At 36.8% G+C, this 24,749-nt stretch overlaps 1 protein-coding gene across 3 annotated transcripts in view; it reads right to left on the bottom strand.

Annotated features, from left to right (window-relative positions):
* The window catches only part of LOC134648765 (plasma membrane ascorbate-dependent reductase CYBRD1), a 91,022-nt gene that overhangs the window by 58,893 nt on the left and 7,380 nt on the right, over positions 1–24,749 (bottom strand). For 2 of the 3 annotated variants that reach the window (XM_063503312.1, XM_063503313.1), the window contains exon 2: positions 10,819–11,155. In XM_063503312.1, the coding sequence (XP_063359382.1) occupies positions 10,819–10,976 (158 nt within the window). In that variant the 5' untranslated portion in view covers positions 10,977–11,155. Of the gene's footprint in view, positions 1–6,884; positions 7,139–10,818; positions 11,156–24,749 lie in introns of those variants that run through there. The other variant, XM_063503315.1, reaches the window with a different exon arrangement.

Raw genomic sequence — 24,749 nt, 5'->3', positions numbered from 1 at the left:
AGCACCGACTTCGCAAAGAAGCTGGGCCGGCATCCGCGGGCTGGGCACACTTACGCTGATTTATAGAGGAAGCCGCAAGGGGGGACGTGACGCTATCTCCGGTACTTCTGTTTTACACTCCTACTCTAAAACGATACTTTATCTTGCTACATCTACGACGCTTAAGACCTTTCTACTCTGTGTCGGTTTTAGTACGTGCTTATACTTCGATATTAAAACGTCATTCTATGTTTCAATTTCTATGGCGCATACGGCTCTCTGGTTATGTTACTCGAAATAGTACTGATCTGCTAACTGCTCTAGGGCAACCAGACCGTTAGGTAAGAAAGTACCTAGTTATAGGTGTTTTGAACGATAGTACTCTGATTGGGCTGAAAATATCAACTAACAACAAGATAATATAGGACCAATACCATGTAGGTTAACCTACCCAAAAAGATTTACAAATTGATAAAGAAAATAAGTAACATTAAAATTCGCATAATTCTGGCTGCATAATGGAAGTCCTGATTATAATCGTAAACCAAAGCTATGTGTTCATGATAGGTACTCGTACTGCCTGCTACGAAAGTAAAACCAAAGTATCTGACCCAATGAACTACAGGTACTGATGTGCCGTCGATAAGCTTATTGGATTTCTATGCAACTCTCACATTTGTAACTATAAAGTACAGGCAGGCGGAGAAAGACGGGAGGTATTACCACAAAAAAATGATTTCTACTTTCCTTTCTGGAGAAAACTTATGTACCGTCGATATGTTAATTTTCAATTGTTATGTTGTTTTCTTGTGTTTTTATGTTTTTTTTTTTGAAGCCGCAACAAGGTGGTTTAAAAAAATGGATATTAGCAATTTCAGTTATGGCGCGCCATTAATACATAGGTACCCTTGTATGCTATTAGGAACAAATAATAAAATAATGCAGCTAATACATTTGTAACTGGCTTCTGCCCGCGACAAACAAGTAACTTCGTAATTAAATTAAATAATAAAATTAAAAACTATCCGATTTTTATACCACGTTCCATCTAAATCGGTTCAGCGGTTTAAGCGTGAAATGGCAACAGACTGATAGAGCAACTTTTTCAATTATAACATTAGCTAGCGCTTTAGCAGGAATTATTTAAGAAGATGAAAGTAATAATTAATTCAGAACTTTAATATTAGTTGAAATTAAATGAAAGTCTATCCGCCTGTGAAACTAATATCCGCCCCTGTGGTATAACTCACGTACCAAAAGCTTCGGGCAAAAGTTAAAAGATAATTTAATACCGCGAGTCGGAGGTCGTCGGCTTGTCCTTTGTGACCTCTGCGCGATCTTTGAAAGAAAACCACAAAAAAAAGATTTCTACTTTCCTTTCTGGAGAAAATTTATGTACCGTCGTCGATCTGTTAATTTTCAACTGTTATGTTGTTTTCTTATGTTGTTATGTTTTTTTTTGAAGCCCGCTGAGGTGATTTAAAAAATGAATATTAGCAGTTTCAGTTATGACGCGCCGTCATTGATACATATACGTAAGTACATTGTAAACAAAGAATATTTGTGCAATATGAATATGTACTAGGGGTGTTCAAAATATTCTCGGTATGAGAATGAAAACAAACAAGTACGAAAAGTTTGATATTTTTATTTTTCAATATACTCCCCCCCTATGTTCATACACTTAAAAGATCGATCAATTATTTTTTTTAATCCCTCGTAAAAATATTTTTTATCTTTCGTGTAAAAATGCTCCTCCACTGCCGCCTTCAATGCTTCATCGTCAGAAAATTTATTTCCACGCAGATCCTTTTTAAGATTGGGGAGCAAAAAGAAGTCGCTGGGGGCTAAGTCCGGACTATACGGTGGGTGAGTAACAGTTTTAAACCCACATTCAACAATAGCTGCCTTGGCAATATGAGCAGTATGGACGGGGGCGTTGTCATGCAGAAGCAGAATACCTTTGGTTAACTTTCCTCGCCTCTTTTCTTTAATTACATCCTTTAATTGACGTAGAATGTTAGCGTAGTACTGTCCTGTGATATTTACACCTTTTTCTTTATAATCGATTAGTAATACTCCTTCACAATCCCAAAATATCGTGGCCATGACCTTGCCAGCTGAAGGGATGACCTTGAACTTCTTGGGATGAGCTGAACCCTTAATGTGCCACTGCATGGACTCTTGTTTACTCTCTGGGTCATAATGATGAACCCAGGTTTCATCTCCAGTAACTATTCTTTGCAGCACCTCATCAGGATTTTCACCGCACAGGTCAATAAAATCGGAACAACAAGCTACACGCATGTCTTTTTGAAGCCGAGTCAGCATTCGCGGAACCCATCTTGCACTTACTTTTGACATATTAAGATGGTCATGTATAATATCATGTACGGTACCAATAGAGAGATTGGTTACTTGTGCTATAGATTTTACCTTCACTCGACCATCTTCCAATATAAGTTTTTCCACTTTATCAATATTTTCTTGTGAAGTAGCTACTACAGGCCGGCCAGGTCTAGGGTCATCTTCAATACTCTCCCTTCCGCGTTTAAACTCACTTGACCACTTTTGAATGGTAGATAAAGAAGGAGCAGACTCACGGTAAACACAATCCATTTCCTCTTTTATGGTTTTTTGATTTTTACCCTGTTTTGTCAAGAATTTTATCACGCATCGATGTTCTAATTTAGTTAACATTGTCAATTCGCACAGGATGTTCATGTTTGTTCAGCAATTGCAGAAAAACAAAAGACTATCTCGGTTCGAATTATACTTTTTTTTAATGTCAATGAATAAACCTTAGCGGCCAGTAACGAAAGAAATTTTAGAAGAGGTCGTAAGATATCGATACCGAGAATATTTTGAACGTCCCTCGTACCTATGAGTATTCCGACCCCCGTGTTGACTTATATAGAATAACATGAATCAGAGTGACAATGATAATCTGCCTGATCTGATCATTAGGTATATTTCCAGCCAAACAAAATTACACCACACTTTAACTATGCCATTCAATCCTGTTTTTTTTCTGTAAACAATAGGGATCCTTTATAAAACAAGTAAAATACCTCTACACATGCATTTATAAAAGGTGGTTTGTCCAGCATTAGGACCAGAGATGTTGCGAACATCCGCATCCGCATCCGCAACCGCGGAACTTCGCAATATTTTTAACATCCGCATCTGCATCCGCATCCGCATAAAAACGATGCGGAGCTTATGCGGATGCGGATGTCGAACAAGTCGGTACAGGCCGCGTAGCCAACGTGCCAATCGCTAACGCTCCGTAGCGATCGAAACGCAACTGTCACTGTCACACTAATACAGAAGAGTGATAGAGAGACCCAAAGCGTTTCGTTATCGAAGCGATAGCGATTGTCACCTTGGCTAAGCCGGCTGGAACGTCTTAGCGGCGGCGTACTTATTACCTAAGTAATTTCGACATTACCTATAACGAAATCGTCTAGATCTAGAAAAATACAAAACGCTCAAATACTAAACGTTGCGCTTTTTTTTTTAAATATACTAAAAATTAAATAGGTATTTGACGTTTTCTAAGTACCTAATCTTGACATCCGCATCCGCATCCGCGGATGAGAGCCTTCAAATATCCGCATCCGCGGATGTAAAAAAATCTGCATCCGCAACATTAGGACAACTGATTAGGACATAAGTGACACGTACTGGCTGGATTGTTAATGCAAATCATATAGCACACATATCTAGGTGATCACTACTCCGGAGTCAGAGAGCTGAACACGAAATATCGATTTTCGTGATAGGCCCTCGGGTAACGACGTCTCGTCCGCAAGGAACCCGAAAGTAAAACGTAATTTATGTTATGTGTTACTTTAAGAGTTTATACCTATACTTAACTCTGAGGGGAATTTCAATTAACCGAACATAAAGAAAATAAGTGAAATGGAGGCCGTCTAATCTAACTTTACATCGACTTGAACAGAACAGCTACGTACTGTATTTACGTAAGTTAAGTTCACTTCATAGGTACCTAAATAACTTAGTTATTCTGTGGTATTGTTGCATTCCAGCTCATGACTCGTTAACTATAATATGACCAATGCTGAACAAGCGCTTTAGGACTTTTTTCTACTACCGTACTTTTATTTGTCATTTAAAGGGTCGTGCACACACCTATAAACCCCTATCTTATAGTTGTCAATACATATGTATTTATGTAATTTACAATACATTGTTGTCAACCTAATTTTAATTGTCATCTCTGACAGATGAGTGAACCATAGACATGTTTTTTTTATTTCATTCATTCTTTTCCCGCCCGTACCCGAGGATTCTTTGCTACTTCTTGAATGAAAAATATTTATTTTTACAATTTTATTTCAGAGTGCTTGGTCGTAGAGTATTGTATGCCACGTTGTTTAACTGAGTCAAAAAATACTCGTGGCGTCTTTAAATATTAACAATTTTCGGCTTCGCCTCAAACTGTTACTCACGCCACTCGCCTTTTTTGACCTCTAACAACGGTTGCATAAAATACTATTAGGAGAGTCTGCGATTGTACATAGTTCGTACTGATCTCGGGATATATCTTTCACGCTGGTTCCTGAAGCAAACGCTCGTCTACACTCGTCCAACTATGGGAGTACAGACAGTATGCGCCTGCGCATAGATATAATAAAGAGGCTCAATTCATCCCATTTCCTGAGACCGGCGCGGGCGACCCACACGAGAATTATTGGATTAATATAATACGAAGGCCGAATGCGGGTTCGAACTGCTTCACACTAACGCTAGGGAAGTTTTGTAGCATAAAATAAAACATATCTTTATTAGGGTTCCGTACCACAAAAGGTAAAAACGGAACTCTTACAGGATCACTCGTGCGTCTGTCTGTCCGACCAAACTACCGACCAACCAACCGACCGACTAAAATTTTGAAAAAAATACACAAAATTCAAATTAGTTCTTTACCTATAGATGTACAGGAAAACCTAAGTATTAGAAATTTGCAGTCAAGCGTGAGTCCGACTTAATTACTTCGTTTTTGATCCGACCCCTACGGATTTTTTAAAGACATTTCATTCACGTTCCACATAAAAAAAGACATTATTAAAAATTGGGTAAAGTACGGAACCCTTGGAACGCAAGTCCGACTCGCACTTGACAGGTTTTTCTCTTTATTAATTTAAGATGCATTGTTGAGGCTGATGGGTACATGAACAACTAAGTACTTAAGACAACAGTTGTGGGAGTACGTGGGTTTGGGGACTTGCGTAAGAATAATAAGTGCGGTAGTTACATTTAAACGGGTTGTATCTAATTGTTTCAAGTAACTACTTATAATTAGAGTAATACATTAGTACGCACCTACGTAGTACCATACCTACGCGTACATACCTATGCGTTAAAATTTCAAATAAAATAAGTAGGTACGGAAAACTCAATTAGGCATACTGCTTATGCTTGAGGTAATGTTATATGCAACTAGACTTAGTCAATCTGTAGGTAATTAATGTAATTATAGGTAACGATATTAAGTATAGAGGTATACCTAATCATAAAATGTCCATGAAATTTAAGTAACAAAATTTAACCTCGAATTTGACAGAGGAAAATAATTTTTCACCAACTATATACCTAACTCGGAAAGGTACCTACTAATGTTACCATCCTGACCCATCCATTATAGACTACACGTCATTTTTATACAATGTCACGGCTTGTACCTGTCCACACCACATGCATGTTTGTAAAACATGTAATTATCGCAGATAAAGCACGTTTAACGCCGCCTCGTTTACATAAAGTAAGGTGCGTAATCATGTACTTTCCGTTTTACGGACCGTCTGTCCATAATTTTATGTGTTTTATGGACAATTACCAAGGACTTGATTACATTGTACTGTGTATGCACCGAAATAGGGACGGAATTAATTATTCTAAAATTTGGCAGAAGTTTGCTTTATTGATGTCAACATATTATTAACACAGCAATTTATAATTATTAAAAAAATTTAGTGTTCCGTACAAAACTATGTCCACGGAACACTTATGGGATCACTTCGGTCTTGCAAATCGGTTAATTTATTTATGTAAATAAGTTTTTTTTTTGTGAACAACGACAGTGTTTGAAACTTTGAACTAACTGGTTTAATTTACCATTTCCTATTTCATAAGTTTGCATAATTTTTATAGCTACGTAAAGTTAATTTAATCGTAACATATAATTAATTTTTAACATGAAATAATATATAAGTAATCGTTAAATATATTTCCTTAACATCCTATTTAGACCAATTAAATAACAAAACGTGGTTACATAAAGGGGCAGAAGGGTAGTTAATAGTGATGGGTAGGACATCAATTTAAAATGAGTTTGTATGAGTACCTCATTTTCTAAAATGAGGTGTTACAATGTCTTACTTCAAATGAGGTGAGGTACTAGCATATTTTCAGCATCGACTATTCCATTAATTCCAACAGCGACAATTTTTTTATGGAAGGTTTATGTATAATTTGTTAACCCGTGCGAAGCCGGGGCGGGTCGCTAGTTATTATATAGAAGTGACTAACTTACCACCTCAGATTAAAGTGATGCGCGCGAGTAAATGAGTAAAATGAATAGAGGAGTGAAGTAAGACATTTTTGCGGTACGAAGTACTGCGACAAATTAACAAAATGAGTGGTACAATTGAGGTGCCTCACGAGTGAGCGACTCAACACTAGTAGTTAAAGTTCTCAACGGACGCACTTATCTTAATTATAACATTCACTACGTTAATGCCGGCTAAGTCCTACAAAACAAGAAACTTTACTTTATTTACTTACTACTTAACTCACCCAAGAGTCTAGGTGCAAACCGGTACGTAATACCAAAAGAAAAAAATATAATATTAAAAATAAAAATGAAAAATATAACATACGGTTGACTCTTTCCTCTCGCCATTTTTCCGAAGCACTCACAAAAATTAACACTGGTCGAAAAATCACTGATCACCAATTCACTGTCGTTCGATTTTTAAATTCGAATTTAAAAAGTTTCGGCGGCAAGCTGTCACATGAGCATGTTCGCGGGGTCCGTGTCGCCTCTCTCCGAGATCTCGACTCGATCCGAACGACGCAGGCGCCCTACTTCGATACCATAACCAGTCGTTTATGTGAGACTGAGACCACACGTTATCGTCTTCAATTGACAGAAAGAGATAACATGCATTGTACAAATAACTTGTTTCCAATAGTTTTGAATGGTAAACTTCTTTACGCTAGTATTGTTAATTTGCCATTCTTTTGATAACGTTGGTATTTGTTTGATTTAAACGTATTTTGTGAGTCAGCGCAGTCTTGCTTAGTATAGTACATGTTACGCCACCTAGCGACCACTAACTGCAGTATTTCACTCGTTGCCTCGCTATGAATAGTGCTTTGTGTATAACACTGTCATGACCATTCGTTAGTTTGCAATGAAAAGTACAGATGGAAGCACAACTGTAGCACCATAATGTTTGGAAAACGTTATTTAAAAAAAACAACAAAAAGTTATTACTTATTATTAAACTCGTTAGTTAATTGATTACTACTGATACAAGCTGTCGTGACCATGGGTAGGTAGTATTTATAAATTTGTAGATTGTAGACTAAATTAAAACGGCTGTTAAAAAACCGGACAAGTGCGAGTCGGACTCGCCCACCGAGGGTTCCGTATTTTTTAGTACCTATTTGTTGTTATAGTGGCAACATAAATACATCATCTGTGAAAATTTTTACTGTCTAGCTATCACGGTTCATGAGTTACAGCCTGGTGACAGACAGACGGACGGACAGACGGACAGCGGAGTCTTAGTAATAGGGTCCCGTTTTTACTCTTTGGGTACGGAGTACGGAACCATTTACGGAACCCTAAAAATTGTTACCGACTTAACTTATTTAGCAGACTTCTCTGTTCCAGTAATCATCGGCGATGGACTATATGGACCACATATAACAATGTAGGTACTTACAGTGTGTGAATGTACAAAAATATTTGCTTATTTTATCAAGAACGTCATATGTGACACAGATTGACAAACTTCATAGATTCACTTTCAAGAAAATAAAAAGTTTAGTTTTTAAATAGATTTAAAAACTAAACTTTTTATTTTCTTGAAAGTAAAATAATTTAGAAATTATTCACTTGTAACAGCTAATTTACATACTTTACTCTTTGTTAACAGGTTCCTTCGATATCATACATCATTTTGTTTTGTTGGAATTTTAACTTTTTAAACAAATTTCAATTTATATTTGAAATTGTATGGAAATTGTTTGTTGCGGTGAATGACTTCTGGAACATTAGAACGGCATTTATACTGGTCTGCAGATCGGGAATCGTAATGTAAGTTAGGTATATTACAAATTCCTAACTTTCGGGTCGGACATAAGTTTTCAGACTATTATCAAGAAGGTTTCAGGAGATCTACCATCAGTTTGGCACTGACATAAACGCCGTCGAGAACGTAATTTACTTTCTATACATCTCGCTCGTACTCGCATATAAGTGCAAACGAGATGTATAGAAAGTAAATTACGTTCTCGATAGCGTATATGTCAGTTTTGACACTGTCAGTGACTCATGGTACGGGCTCTCGAACATTAGAACGGCATTTATACCTGCAGATCGGGAATCGTAATTGTAAGTTATATTACAAATTCCAAACCTTTCGGGTCGGACATAAGTTTTCGAACTTATCAAGGAAACCGTGTACAAAAACTCTCGCTATCTGTTTGTCCAGTTTGACGGGCTACTAAATGTATTATGTATATTACATATGTATGTATTATTTATTTTGGAATGTAGGTACATTATGAATTAGATGTTTCGGACCCTTATCACTGTCACATGTGTATTGGGTGCTGGAAGAAACTGGCGAAGCTGAGAAAAATCTGTCAGATAGATCAGAAAGGTATGCACAAATTGAAATGGCTGAGATTTTCCTTCGTCCTATATTATATCTTGTTTGTGATTGACAGACGGTATTTATAGTTTACTAACCAAACACCAACCAAAATAAAGCCGATATTTAAAACACCCGGTTTAATCTAGTAATACATCTTTGAAATTCAAATGCCTAAAAATGTACGTACCTCTAGAATTTTAAAGAACGTATCAACGTTAGGAATAGAATATAGGTGTAAAATATTGGTTTGAGGAAAAGGAAATAAAGTCTCAGTTATGATCCCAGGAGGAAATAACTGTGTTAAGATTTCCTACAATCATTTTCTCTTAATACCCCACTGATATTTGACGACGGGTAAAGAATTTTATTTATTTATTTACGAGTAAGTTCACGCGATATATTTAAACCGAAGACAATATTAGTTCATAGTAAACATTAGTTTTCTTGATTACTGTGTCTAAATCTAAATCACTTAGTAATTTCACGATTCCTAGAATAGGGAACTCTACAACGCGCGATGAAAACCTCATCAAATATGCAAGAGTTCGTTCATAGAGGAGTTCACGAACTTTGTATACAAACGTAAGTATATGCAAAGATATTACTATGTAATATATAAAATATACCGTAGTAAAGTTTTATTATATGTCTATCTTTGTTTCTACTCTGAATATTCCGGGAAGACTAATTAATAAAACATAATCTACGGAATAATAATCAATCACAAATCATACGGCAATAAGTTTCGTAAAACTTTCTGCGTAGCTGATATTGATCACTCAATACGTAGAAGTATGTTATTTTTTGTGTTTGTTAGTTTTGTGCAGATATACGTATATGTAGTAGTAGTAGTATAACACAAGCTACTCGAGCTAGTTAACCTTTTGGACGCCAATGACCAATATATCCGCACCGTAGGTTCAACGCCAAAGACCGATTAATCGGTCACAGACCACAGAGCAACATCGACCTACGTGCAAGTTCAACTTCAGTTTTGACACTTCAATGATGTGGCGTCTAAGTGACAGCTTTTGTGTTTGACACGGCGTGGAAAAGGTTAATAATTTGTAAACATTGCTAATTTAAGTTAATTAGCGCTTGAACTATGTACTGCATGTTGTAGAGTATGTAGTTGTTGTTGTTAATGGTGAAGACCTTATAGTTAACATCAATGTTATGGGCACGTAAAGTCGGTAGGTACCTTGCCACGTTAACTAGGTGCTTTGGCGAAGTTTAACGCTCGTCGTGCCCATAGTTCATTACATTTTTCGTTGACGTAAAAAAACCTGTAACGACACCTACTTATACGTAGTATTTTTTATTTAACGCGAGCTAAATTGAATGCTGTTGAAGCAATATTTTTTATCTTCCGGCGAATTTTAGCAACAAGATAAATAAAGAGGAAGTGGACATTTAATATTTTAACTTAATTTGATTAAATATGATATCGAAATCGTAGATAACCTCATCATAAAGATCCCATAAACATAAGTTTAATACTACGACTGATAAAGTTAAACTGCCGTATTCGAACTTCAAGATATTCACAAGAGACGACACGTACTAGATCCATTCTAGATACGTTATAGTTTAGATTACAACTAGTTCTCTTTTGCAGCGCAATTCGGGCAACCAATGTCACTTTTACGTTAGATAGAATTAGATATTTAATAGATGTGAATTGGATCTCTAAGCCATACCTTGTGGAAATCGTTCAAGAGTATCTCCAGAATCGCGCAAATGTCAAATTTGACAGGTTAGATCTTAAACATATCGTTATTGTATCTTGGTGATATCTAAAAGATATCTTATAGATGTCTATTTCAAAATCCGAATCGGGCCCAAAGTTATTTGATTTAGATATCTTTGCACAGCATTCGGACCTAGAGCACAATTTAAAACATTATATGAGGTAGGTACTCACATTTTAACTTTCTTTCCGTCCGTCTGGCCCGAGATCGTAGCAGGGGGCGGCGGCAGATCGTCCATCGGCACCTCTTCATTCGGCGGCGAAGGCGGAGACTTGTCGAACTCGGCGATCGGCGCTAGCTCCGGCATCGGCGACACCGAGTTGCTGTCCATCGCCGACAACTTTATAGGAGACACTTTGGCAACTTTTGAAAACCGTTTACAGCCCCCGGAACACCGGAGGAACACACGCGATCGCGAGAGTCACAACACGGAACACAATCTTCGGATCCGATCCAAGTTTTCCAATAAGCCGACAACTTTCTGGATTAGCTCCGGACGAAACTCGGGACCTGCAAGCGATTAAACTGTTGTTTATTACTTCTTATAACAGTTTCGTTCCGAGCTCTGAGTGAATATTTGAGTTGTATTTATGGTAGTTGTTTCCAGATTTTACGACATCAATTATTGGTCATCAAAACTTTTTTTCTCCGTTTATTATTAAAGGGGGCTAGGTAATCACTTAAAATAACGTTGTTAGTGTAGCGAATGTTTGTCTGGTCGGAAGCGCGGAAGGCCAATGTCCTGCACCCTACCATTACGCTTCCTATCCGCTTGACAGGACACACGGAAGGGTCCGACGGACCCAAATAGCTACACACGAATCGCCACCGTCGGTCACGCGGCGTGAAATCAAAATAACTCTAATATACACCGTGTTTTTACTGGATTTTATTTACTTTGTCATATCGCTGTTAGTGTTATTGTATAAAAGGACTTTAATTCCTGAACCAAATAGTTAATTGATAACTGATATAAGATATCGAAATGTTAAATCTAGTGTTGGTTGCATCAATAAGATGTTTAGAAAAGTTGACTTAACTTTTTATTGTATTTTAATTTCCTAACGTTTTATTAAATAACTTACCTTCAATCTTCATTGAGTACATTTTTTGGATTGTTATGACTCGTATGATTAATCAATAAAAAAAGATTGTCACTTATTCAATTTAGTTGAGTAAAGAACGTAATAACAGTTGAATTTAATTAGACTTAACGACTTCGGAAACAATTTGATAAGAGTCGATCGATTGCGGTGAATGAAACAATATAGCGGGGCTTATCTTTGATTTAATTGATCACTCAACGAAGAATCGTAGGCGTTGAGGCGATCACTGTAATTTATTAGGGTATTTTTGACAAGTGTGAATGATGTATACTAAATTAAAAATTGATACTTTCGTTTTGCGATTACAAAATACTGAAGTTATTTGTCAATTAAGTATGCATTATTCAAAACCATCATTGTGATGATTTTTTGGAAAAAACGCTGCTTTCGTACTTATTTTATGACGTTTTCATTTGATAAAGCTTCAAAGTTCAGCACTTAAATCGGTACGAAAATCATTAGTTCTGATACAAATGTTTAAAATTGATCTGAACATTTCATTCTGATTTGGCTGAAATGTTCCAATTAGGTGTAGCAAGTCACAGTCGTTTCAAATGTAAATCAAATGAAAGGAAAACATCAGGAGAGACGATTCAAACTAACAGCATTAATTAGAGTAAACCTTGTTTTGGCTCATACGTATTCCAAACGGCAATCGTCCTTGCGCACGAGGTTAATAAGGAAGCATATGTTACTGACATGGTATGACAGTTGTATCCATTGAAATAGGAAGATAGACGTCAGGTTTATTCAAATTTTGCATGCGCGTGGCGTGCAAGCGACACCCAATTACAGGGTTCTCTTTTGCGTCCATCTGCCGGTCTGCATTGTTAGTCGCTGTCTAGACCAGAGGGCCTAGCCAAGATACCAATCGTTTGCGCCGTTACACAAAATCTTTAATGTTGTAGTACATTGCTTTAACGTCCGCCTTTTGGTTTGGTTGTAAAACGCAAATAATCGAATATTTTTTTACATCATTTTTATTTCTTTGTAAATTTCTCTTAAACTGTCGTTTATTTCGGTACACACTGTACAAATTAAATGTAGTATATTTAATTGGCTTTCATTTAATACCCCACACGTGTATGTGCAATGCATAGTTTGGGTGCAATATGCAATATTCGCAACGAGGCGGGAGTCATTTTTATGACGTCATTCCGCTGAAGTAGATGGCCGGCGCCGCTGTCTCCCGGCAGTTTTGGAGACCCAATACCATGCCCAACAACATACTAAAAGTTAGAAGCGGTTTCCGGATCTGAACTATATTCCCATAAGGCAGTGCACTATATCGTTAGGAGGGCAGCATATAAGAGAGACATTAGAGTTTCGTTCGCTACGGCGCTTAACGATTGGCATCTTGGCTTGAACCCCAGGTAGGTAGAGTTTACGGAACTTATCTATTTATTGGTCTAAGTAGGTCATGATTTATACAAACAGCAAATCTGTTACTAGAAATAGCTATTAAAGGCACTATGGTAATGTTTTTCTCGATAGAAAAATATCTTCACTTTCACTTCATAAATAGAACTAAACCTTTTAGATATTTTTGCCGAGCGACGCCGTTCGCTCTATACCTACCCTACCGTTATTTTAAGCCGCTATTGGAGTAAGGACACCCCTTGCTATAAACCAGCAGGAATTACCGTTGTAAAAGTCAATTTGTGACATTTTACCACTTTTACTCCTTTAGTGAAAGTACCTTACTGACTCTTGTGGTAGGTTATTTAGGTACTTAAATGATTATGTTATGGGCCCGATTCGGATTTTGAAATAGACATCTATAAGATATCTTTTAGTCATCACCAAGATACGATAACGATATGTTTAAGATCTAACCTGTCAAATTTGACATTTGGAGATACTCTTGAACGATTTCCACAAAATATGGCTTAGAGATCTAATTCACATCTATTGGATATCTAACTCTATCTAACGTAAAAATGACATTGGTTGCCCGAATTGCACTGCAAAAGAGAACTAGTTGAAATCTAAACTATAACGTATCTAGAATGGATCTAGTATTACGTGTCGTCTCTTGTGAATATCTTGAAGTTCGAATACGGCAGTAAGTCTCTATTTGAGGAAGAACTTTAAGTGGATATTTTAAAAGAATGTATTCCTTTTTTAAGAATTTTTAGGTATCATACGAAACTGTAAGTATCATCCAGATAATTTTTCGTAGTTAGTAATGTGTTAGGTACCTATCATGGCTAACATAATATGCATTGAACTACAGGTTTAGCTACAAGTATCAATTAATTTCAAAAAAATGGCTTATACATGTTAATTGTTTTCGAGTTGACTATAAGTAATATTACTTTATCAACTATTAAAACTAGTCCTTGTCACACGCTCATGCTCCCAAGTATTTTCTTGACCTATGAGTATAATTACGTTTTTAATTTGCTAAATTTACTTTACTTTCTGCACGTGGGAGTAAAAGTTCCATTGCAATTCGAAAACGAAAGCTTTTATCATCGATCTACTTATGAAACCAGTCATCCGTCACTTATTGCGCTTTTTACTATCATAACACGTCATGCGTGTATTTAATTACTTTATTAAAGGTTTCAACCTTGCTGATGTGCTAAATTAGTGGGTATTAAAATAGATTCAACCTTCCAATTTGAAATATGTACCTACTTACCTACGTAGTCAGCTAGCTATCTCGCTGGTGGCCTAGCGGTAAGAGCGTGCGACTTGCAATCCGGAGGTCGCGGGTTCAAACCCCGGCTCGTACCAATGAGTTTTTCGGAACTTATGTACGAAATATCATTTGATATTTACCAGTCGCTTTTCGGTGAAGGAAAACATCGTGAGGAAACCGGACTAATTCCAATAAGGCCTAGTTTACCCTCTGGGTTGGAAGGTCAGATGGCAGTCGCTTTCGTAAAAACGAGTGCCTACGCCAATTCCTGGGATTAGTTGCCAAGCGGACCCCAGGCTCCCTTGAGCCGTGGCCAAAATGCCGGGACAACGCGAGGAAGAAGTAGTCAGCTAGCTATCTCTCGAATATCGCTGAAAAATTTAAAGTCATAAGCTTTTTAATTTTATCAGAAATATTTTCAAAATAATGACGTAACTATATTTTGTTAACGGACTGTCTCATTTCAAACATAGACACAGAGAATAATACTATCTTTGTCTTATACTAGTACTAGCACCCAAAAGAAAAGGATGAGTAAGTACTTATAGTTTTTTTGTTCTTATTTACTGACAATTTGGTTTGACCAACTATATATAGAATCGCGAAACATACTTAATATGTAGCCAACTACGCCAGGACAATGTGTATTTTGTAATGTCTAACAAATGTCTGAATGGTTGTTCCACAGAGAACAACTGCGAAATGTATGAAACAGCTTTTTTCGCGTCTTCAAGGTTGGCCCTATAGTAAAATTTGTTCAGTATGACCTACATAATTCACCTCTCAAAGTAGGTATGGTCAAACAAAACAAAATAGAAACACAAACATGCACGTAGATTCACGAGTGGCCAGTCAACATTAGTTCGCTTCCCCGCGGGACCACGGCGCGGTTTTCGGCAAAACGAATTGCTGCTCCCATTGCCCCCGAGACAACTAATGTACATTATTAATGACCCAGCATTGTTAGCTATTGACTACGTACCTGATACACTCAACGTTCTTTTGTAATTTATTGATTTAGATAAGGGGAAGGGTGCAGATATGGAATACTCATTGTAAAAAATATAATATTTATGTTTCCTCGTCTTCTCCTATACTTAAATACTATGAAATGTATTACTTTTATCCGGATTGTAATGCACTTTTTCCTTGCCCATAGTTTATTTTTAGAAGGTTAAATAGTGGCACTTATTTATTATGTAAGTATTTAAAAACTTTACTAACATTTTATTTATGCCTTCCACTACTTAGTAATAAAACCTGAATTAAGTAATTAAACCACATTAACAAAGTTTAATTCCCAATTAAATATGTTCAAGTTCATTCCCACAGCCAGCAAATTGTAAACCCAATCAACTGGAATGAACTAACAACAAATTGCCAAGCGACATACCGCAGTTTCCCCATTTAGCTAATAAATCGCACTCGTTACTCGAGAAATTTAATTAACCGTTTCTCTGCACGTTTCAGAAGTTTCGGAAATTGCAGATCGAGGCGACGGTTGGTTCTGATTTTCCCGCGTTCCAGTTGTGACAACGGGGATGATGTACTACCGCTGCGAGGCCTACTTTAACTCTTGTCTATCGGGAAAACCACACCTACGTAATACTGTAGGCCGGGCCCCGTATTTGAGAAAAAGTATATTTTAAAATGAAAATTGAAAAATTCGTCCGGGTGAAAATAGTTGAAGTACGTGTTATCTCATGTAATACCTATAGCTAGATTTTTAAATTATCGGCATGATGAAAATTTAGAAAAAAGCTTCGTTAGCGTCTTTAAAATAGATCGTTAACGCTTACAGCCATTTATTTCTAAATGAAAGTTAGTGAGGTTGTCACAAAGTAAACACGAGTGTCGGGAGTAGATAAGTAAACTCCTAATGGAAAATAACGGACCAACGATTTTGAATATCTTTTGGGCCAGCAAGGACTAGGGTTGTCGAACTGACATCGGTAATTTAGAATTCAATGCAAAACCATCAGGTATCACTATTTTTACCAGTTACTAGCATTTAATCTCTACTTTGTACAATTTGCGGACGACATAATGCCCAGAAATAGAAATAAATTTAATAGAATTAAAACATCTTTTACAAAATCTGCATTGTTGTCATCTGTATCTGAATATATTCTAATCTACAAATATTTAATTATACTCGTAGTTAGTCGTATAAGGCTTAGCACATCGAAAATGTATTACTAGTGGAAAACTATATAAAACATTAAATTGTATTGTATTAAAGGGATTCCTTATTCGAATGTGTCACAACCAAATGAAAGCTTCTCTCAATTGTCACAGCAAGTATCAGGTAAACACGTAAAAGTACCCACTTTGTCAGAACGGCGTTAGCCCTCGTAAAACAAAGATTACAGCTCTAAGAATGACGGAAGCTTCATAACATAAATAACTACTACCAGGAAATTCTGAAGTTAACCGTGTCCCAAACAAATCTGCATTATTTCAATTATTTGTCATCGCTTTTGTGCTAAAAAACGTTATAATAAGATTCCCGTCTTTCAGATTCAAGTTACGCGTAAATAAATGAGAAATAGTTATTTGTACAACAATGTGAATCTAATTTAGAATCTTGAGCGTAGTAAGGGACTCAAAAGCGCACGAGTTGTAAATAACTTTGATCTCGTGTAGTACACAACATTTTTCACCTCAGCAGTGAGAACATAATATTAGAGAACCCGAAAAATGTATTCCTTCTTCATCACTTACCTCTATTCACTCATGTTTTCTTAAGATATACCAACAATTAAATTTTCACCTCAGCAGCTCGAACAAGGGTACTTGCTACTTAAAAACAGTGAGCAAAATCGCATTTTGCTCATTTTGTCTCACTCAGTGAGCAAAATGCGATTTTGCTCACTGTTTTTAAGTAGCAAAGTACCCTGGTTCGAGCTGCTGAGGTGAAAAAACATTACCCTTTTTGGTTTTAGTCTGGTAAAAGAAGCTACGAATGTTTTTGGAGTTTTAAGACTTTAAAGTAGAACGAAGCTTTGTTAGGATTACTGAGCTTAGAGCGCCTGTAGCAAAGCCAACTTTGAAGTTTATCTGATGTGGTAAACCAGAGTAGCCTGTAGCATTTAATCATACTTATTTCGTAGCATCAGATATTAATTATACCTAATACATATCAGGCAACTATTTTAACGACATTATAGAAAAAAAAACTACGAGTTGCACTCCGGGAGTGCCGGCAGAAGTGAAAACTCAATGACATTGTAACAGTTTTTCGATCAGGTCACGTGTCCGTCTTACGTCTTACGTATCTTACGGTCACGTGACCTGTCGCGAGTTTAAAAAATTTTCCCCATCACAAAAAGTGCACAGCACCGCCAAAGAAGTTTTCATTTCAAAAATATTTTGTAGATGTATATTTTAAAAGCGAAATAAAACAAAAACTAAAGCTTCTAGGTAAATTTAAGTAGCGGACAAGTGAAGCAGAGTATCTCTCGTCTTGGTGGAATTACTGCTGAGCTGAGAGCGGCAAGAGCTAAGACGCTCTTAAAGTAAAGATTTTTAAAACATAAGTGGTAAAAACTACCCTGGTTGGTGTCTTTTTCAAGCCTATTCTTAGCAATAGAAGTGATACCCACTGGGTGTAATTTTTTAGAATTAGCCGGTCGAGTAGGAGAGGAATCCTAGAAGTGAATAAAAAGTAGATTTAAGTAGGTATATGTATAAGTAAAAGAAACTATAATAACGCACATTTTATAAAAAATCTAGAACAGATAAAAAATAAATACCTACCTAATAATGAATCTTTAAATACAATATTTTTGGGCTGAATTTTTTTTTATCAAAATATAACGAAACCAAAAACTGTTCAAAGTGGTTAACGTGTCTGCAATAAACACGTACAATACTTGTAAACTGTCGGCATTACAGCAACGAATAAAGAGATTACGTAGCATAAAACCTGTATGAAAGAGCCATAGACAACCGGAGCGGCGACGAGAGCGAGAAATGAGGCCAGGACGCTCCAAGGCTGTTCTCCCCATTGCTAACAAATCCTCAGGGTAAGGTAACCAGTATGAGTAAGAACTGCAGATCCGTAACAAATACTTCTAATGAGAGATCATACTATTCCGGTTTGTTAGTTGAAATCCGTTTGGTAAGTAGAATCGGGCCAGCCTTGTCGAATGAGCGCGTGTTCTGAATACTTTTCATTCCCACTAAGGCAAGCTTGCTTAATTCAGCACGCTGCCGCAGCCCACAACGAAAGGGTTCGCATTTTTAAGGGTGTATAAAGTTATATTTTATTTCTGTGTTGACCTAGCTAGGAATTTGTTGCATATTGTTCCTTTGGTTTTTGTTTTTGCTAAATAAAGGCAAACGGTCGTCACTGTGTACAAATCCTCAATACCCTCAATCTGAAGTGGTGGAGTATGTACACCAGAAGACCGGTTACACGCTGAGGGTGTTCCAGCTTCGATCGCGCCACTACGTGCACTTCAACTCTTTTGTGGTGCGCGTGCCGCGACCGCTGCAGGGGACCATCGAGTGCGCCGATTTCTGGCCGAAGGGTGTCGTCTTTCGGAGGTTCCGGGGCAAACTGCCAAATCCGACACAGGAGCAGCCAATGCAACGGAGCCATGCCGTTTTGTCGACTATATAACTAGTGTTTAGTTTTAAGTTTATAAAATATATATGTATGTTAGTCTGTAAGGTATTTGTAATATAGGCCTTGTTGCCTGAATTAAACTTCTAAATAAAAATAAAAATACCCTACCTCATACATATGTATGTATGAAAAGTAATTTCACCCTGTTCCATTCTGTACTTCTACATCTATATATCTAATACCTTTAAACGAGCAATTCTTGTTTATTTATATATATATTTCGGGGATCTCGGAAACGGCTCTAACGATTTCGATGAAATTTGCTATATGGGGGTTTTCGGGGGCGAAAAATCGATCTAGCTAGGTCTTATCTCTGGGAAAACGTGCATTTTCGAGTTTTTATATGTTTTCCGAGCGAAGCTCGGTCACCCAGATATTACTTTATTAAATATGAAACATATATTATTAATGTCAGGGAAACATATGGGCAACAGCATCATTCAGCAGGTGTAAGACACATATGTCAGTAGAACTCGATCAAGGACTTATGAAAATTAAATAACGATACAAATGTCAGTGGAGCTAATAACTCGAAACGCTCGAAAACTAGGTCTTTGTCAACATTACATTGTGCCGTGATATCGCGCTTCCTGACACGAAAATGATGAACAGTTGCTTTATTAATCCTTTGTTCCATTAATCGAAAATTCTAACAATTTCTTTACCTAGTGTATAGGTGTCGAAATCAATTTAATAACGATGTTCAAGTTCAAGGTAAGTCAGACTTATATTTGTCTTCGGTTGGGCTATATTGGTGCCATATTGTGCAGGAAAACTTATAACAGGTTCATGTTTACAGAAAATTTAGAGATTGACATCATACTTTAGGCGCATTAGATTAAATTAACCTCGAAGTTTAATCACTACTGCAAATTTGCTAGTATTATACCGTCTCTTACTCTTAAAGTCAGCTATAAGACAATTAAAAAGACATTTTATTATTTTTACTCTTATATGTGTTGATAACAAAGTTACCAAGTAGGACAATATACATACCTACATAGGTATATCTCCTTCATCTCACGTCAATTGCCGCAGGCCAGCTCCGTTCACAACCGACTCCATGCGTTCCCCACATATGTACTCGTGGCGCGACAGATTTTAATATCCACTGAGTACAAAAGCATGTTTTAAGTACAACAATCTGTTCGTCCTGCTGCTTTAACTATTCCCGTTTCCCGGGGCGACGAAACGACTGATTATGTAGCTTATGTGTGAAGGAATAGGAGCAATTATCCAACGGCTGACGGGCGAGGAAGAGGACGATTTAGTGGCGGCCTCAAATCACTCTGGCACTAGGGAGGGATACGCTCGGAACCGGCCCACCTCACACGGTAACTAGCGTTATTTGTTTTATGCGATATGTATTATAAAAGCCAATTTACATTATTTACAATCAATTAAAGCAAACGTGTCATGGTTTTTCGATGGCATTGCCCTTCTTTAACCATAATTATAGTGCAAGTTCTGAGAGCAAATCGATAGTGGAAGCTCTTTATTATAGCAGATCTTTCGTTATTTATGTAAATTTCATGTGAACCTGTTTTTCTACAATAAAGTGATTTACTACTACTACTATAACATTTCCTTTTATGACCAGTCGCGACAACCAGAACTCTTACTCGGAAAAGCCTAAAAACCTTTCAACGCGACGTGGCGCCTAAACAGACGGTAAACTAAAAACCATAACCATGTTTACCATAACCAGCATTAACGGCTGACAGGCAAACAAAATTGATTCGTTAATTGAACCGCTCACGAAAATGGCAGCAGTAACTGGCTTATTAGAAATGATATACGGCAAGACACTCCCGCGGAAGCGACACGGCGTGTCACGCCGAGGGGTCACCGGGGAGTGTTGGCAGCGTGACATTCGTGACAAGTCATTTTACTAATTAGTCGGAGGATTAATTTAATTTTGGGGATTCACGAAAAAAGAGCTAAGTAAATGATACGAGTACGTGCTGATATTTCTTGGGAAAAAAATAATTACAGCAGATTTTGTCCACGACTAAATATTACCTAATTTACATAAATTTATTTGTCAGGTTTTTTCGTGTACTTCTATGTAGAAACATTAGTTCATACTTTCTTTCTTGGGTTGTATTCTCTCTTTTGAGTTTTGTAGTTTAGGTACAACTAAAGTTTATAACTTAATTCTCTTAAAGCTTTTGGCATTAAAATTCCTAGAGCGAAATCTTCGGTCCGGTATCAGAACGGCATAAGTATTCCATTGCCCGTAAAGCCAAACCAAGGTTCCTACGCCAGCTGAGTGAAAATCTGAAATTCTACCTTTGATATTTTCCTCTATTTATAGCGTCTATTGCAGTGTATCCTCAGCTTACCTATTGTTTCGGAGTTCGGAGCTCAAGCAATATCCTACAATTTATTGTTTAAAAACGATTGTAGATTAAATTAATTTAAATTCTGACTCCTCGAGCAATTAAAATGCTTTTAAGTAACTTCGGATTCGGTTGGCGTGAAGCGAAGTCTCGAGAGTCCTTAAAAATACTTGTACCACTCATAGCCCCAGGCTACTCTAGGCAGTTATGGGAGGATGTTTATGAATAAAGTTTTTCTCATACATGATAATCTAAGTAAGTTTGATGAAACCATACTGAATGGAAGCGTTTTAGATAAAATAACAGCTATTGCTACTAATCAAAATATCCAAACGTGTTTTTCTAATAAAGTGTTTGCTTTAAAATGACTTTGCATAATAAGATGTGTGATTAAAAAAATAAATTGCTATGTAGGTAGGTAAAAACATACTAACATGGTGGTTGTACTTTGAAATAGGTACTTATATCGTTAATTGCGTTACTTTTGTACTTACATCTTACGTACCTATTTTAGGTAAGTAAATTAATAATTTAACAGCCACGATGGTCACGATGGCATACAATATAAGCGCTACCTTATTAGTCCCGCAGAGATAAACTAAAGTTAAGTACGTGTCTTTCTTAATTCGTAAGAAGGAAAGAAGTGAAAGGTAAACAAAAGACAAAAACGAATCGCCGGTGGAAATATCAATGAATATTTGATAAGCTATCGGGTCGATGATCTGGTGGAATCTCTTTGGCTTTTTGCCAATTTATTTATACACCTAACTTATTTATTCATTAAGTTTTGAGGCTAATCCGGAAATAATGTACTTTATAAATATAGACAAGAAAATGTTTATTCAACATCACATAAAATAGCAGAGTAAGATACGTAACACATTTTTTACAGATAAACCTTAAAAACGAAGAAATTGAGTTGCACATCTAAGGGATATTCATGAGTGTTAAATAGGAGAATATGTTAACTATTTCCCTTATGGGTACCCAAAAGTTAAGAAGATTGGCGAAACAAATGTATAACTATAGGTATGTAGACAAAACTACACGGGGAACGGTTTCAAAAAATCGAGAAGTGAAATATTTTGATTTTCCGCGTTTGTACGCGCATAAATCGGTGGTTGCTGCCTGCAATTCAGTCATCACGTCCCCTAAGTAGGTACCTAATAAATTGTTTTGAAATGTCGTATTGTTATACACTGATGAAAAATCTATCTTCCTCAAATTTTAAGGAATATGTACAGTATAGAAACTAATTTATTTTACAATAATTATACGCGGTATATTTTAGGGAACAGGTACCTTAATACCTTTCCAACCTCCCCATTGTTTTTTCAAAAACCACTTTCAGGGAAAATATAAATAAATATGGTTCGTGAAGCTGTCATGTCATGATGGGTGCTACAGGATGAGCCGCACCCGGCAACTTCAAATGGATTGAACATAAATATTTACAGGAGCGCGAGGTGGTCCTTTAATGACCGCCTGTTATTGTTTGTTTATGATATGTTTAATGCGACTTTAACAGTTATGGGGGAAGCGAACATTATAATTTAGAATAAATTATACATCTTCAAATTCAAAAACAATTATGGTCCACATTGCACTACTGGAGTATTTACAATAAGTACTTATAAAACACTAATATTTTAAATTTTTATTAATTATCTAAATAAATAGCATAGTTAAATTAATACTCAATTTACTCAACTACATTTGCGGTCTACATTGCCTGTATGATTTTGCACTACTTATACGCGTCTTAGTACCTATTTCCTTGGTTGATAGATGGTTGATAGCTATGGTGTAGAAACTATTGAAGGGATGTTTATAAAAACAACATAACTGCTTAAAGCGGTTGACACTTTTTAAAGAACATTGTTAATCGTTTCAGGTGTCAACCAGTGTAGTCAGTTATGTTGTTTTTGTATGTTTACAAACCCCCCCCCCCCATCCCCCCTCCCGTCAATTAATATTTATGTATTCATTTTTCCACTAGTAGGTAACTACACTTTGAAATATCTAACTGAAAACAAATAGTTTTTGTTCAGTTTTACAGAATGGTTCGGTTAAATGGTTTCTTTTTCCACAAACTGAAACGAGGCAGACCGAACATGTTACACGTCAGGCTGACCGACGTGAGAATCAAATACACCGATATTTCGCACTCAAATTTTTTTTTGTGAAATAGAAAAGGTAAAAATATGACTGGCATTATTTCAACGATCTAACAGAACTGTGGTATTAGGAAATTAAACTATCATTTAAACCCATCGTAAATTAGGTTATTTTTCGTTACTCTCTAATACAAAAACCTGCTCTCGACTCTCATTTAATATTTACAATATGTAAGTATTTATAAACGCGCATATCTATGCTCATATGCTCATATGGTGCCGTGTGGTGACCGGCTTTAGAATAGCGCCAACCCTCACATGGGATAAGGGTGTCGTACGAGGACTACGAGGCGACTAAGTCCACAAACGAAGCAAAAAGCTGTTTCGTCACAGGGGAGATGGACCTCAGCATTGGCTTGCAATCCATCTAGGAGAAGGATACTCCAAAATTAAATCCCGGAATGGAGTTACCGTAAGGCGCGAGTAGGGTCCAACCTGAAATAAGCGGCAGATTCCTGCAGCCGACCTGTCTCCGCACGTATTGGCTCGCCTTTCCTGTGGGTTAAGACAGTGAAGCCGAGAGGGTAATGCAGGTGCTGGGCATCTCTGCGTTTCCTTAATTCCGTCCCAGGCAGTGTTAAGTCTGGAGAGGTCATTGTCTCTCCGATTTGCACCATAAATCGTCTGCAATAGACGCAAAAGGCCAATGGGATGGCGCTGCAATGGATTAGATTATATCTTGCGTGTTGAGTTCCAAGTTAAGGTTTTTTTTTAAACAACTATTTTTCTTGTTTATGGAGTTAGGACTCGTAGTTCACGGTAATAAAATTCCCAAAATATCGTTGTTATTAAAATAATAATCTAAAATCAAGTGGATCAGATACAAGTGGATAGGTAGGTACCATAGACTACAGACCCTATACCATAGAGTTGAAGTTCGAATCATTATAATCTGTATATTGTATGTTAGACGTCTACTAAACACTGCGCAAATATTTTTTACAGTACATATGGGGCTACTTTTCCGCACTAGTGCGTATGTCGAAACTTTAAAGTGCCATATGTACTGTAAAACGTTGTTTTCGATACACGTGCGAATAGGTAATTCGCCACTCGTTTCGAATTTCCTCTTTTTCGCACTTGTATCGAAAATAACTATTTTTTCTAGTGTTATTAAGCTTACTTTTATTTAAGAATCCTTCACTTAACTACACCTGCAACATGTGAATGAAGTTAATAAGATGGCCTAGTTTCACACA

The sequence above is a fragment of the Cydia amplana genome, chromosome 6 (assembly GCF_948474715.1).
Source record: "Cydia amplana chromosome 6, ilCydAmpl1.1, whole genome shotgun sequence".
In the NCBI taxonomy this organism is placed as follows: domain Eukaryota; kingdom Metazoa; phylum Arthropoda; class Insecta; order Lepidoptera; family Tortricidae; genus Cydia; species Cydia amplana.
The sequence above is the reverse complement of the archived record's forward strand: the minus strand, read 5'-3'. Positions and strand labels throughout refer to the sequence as shown.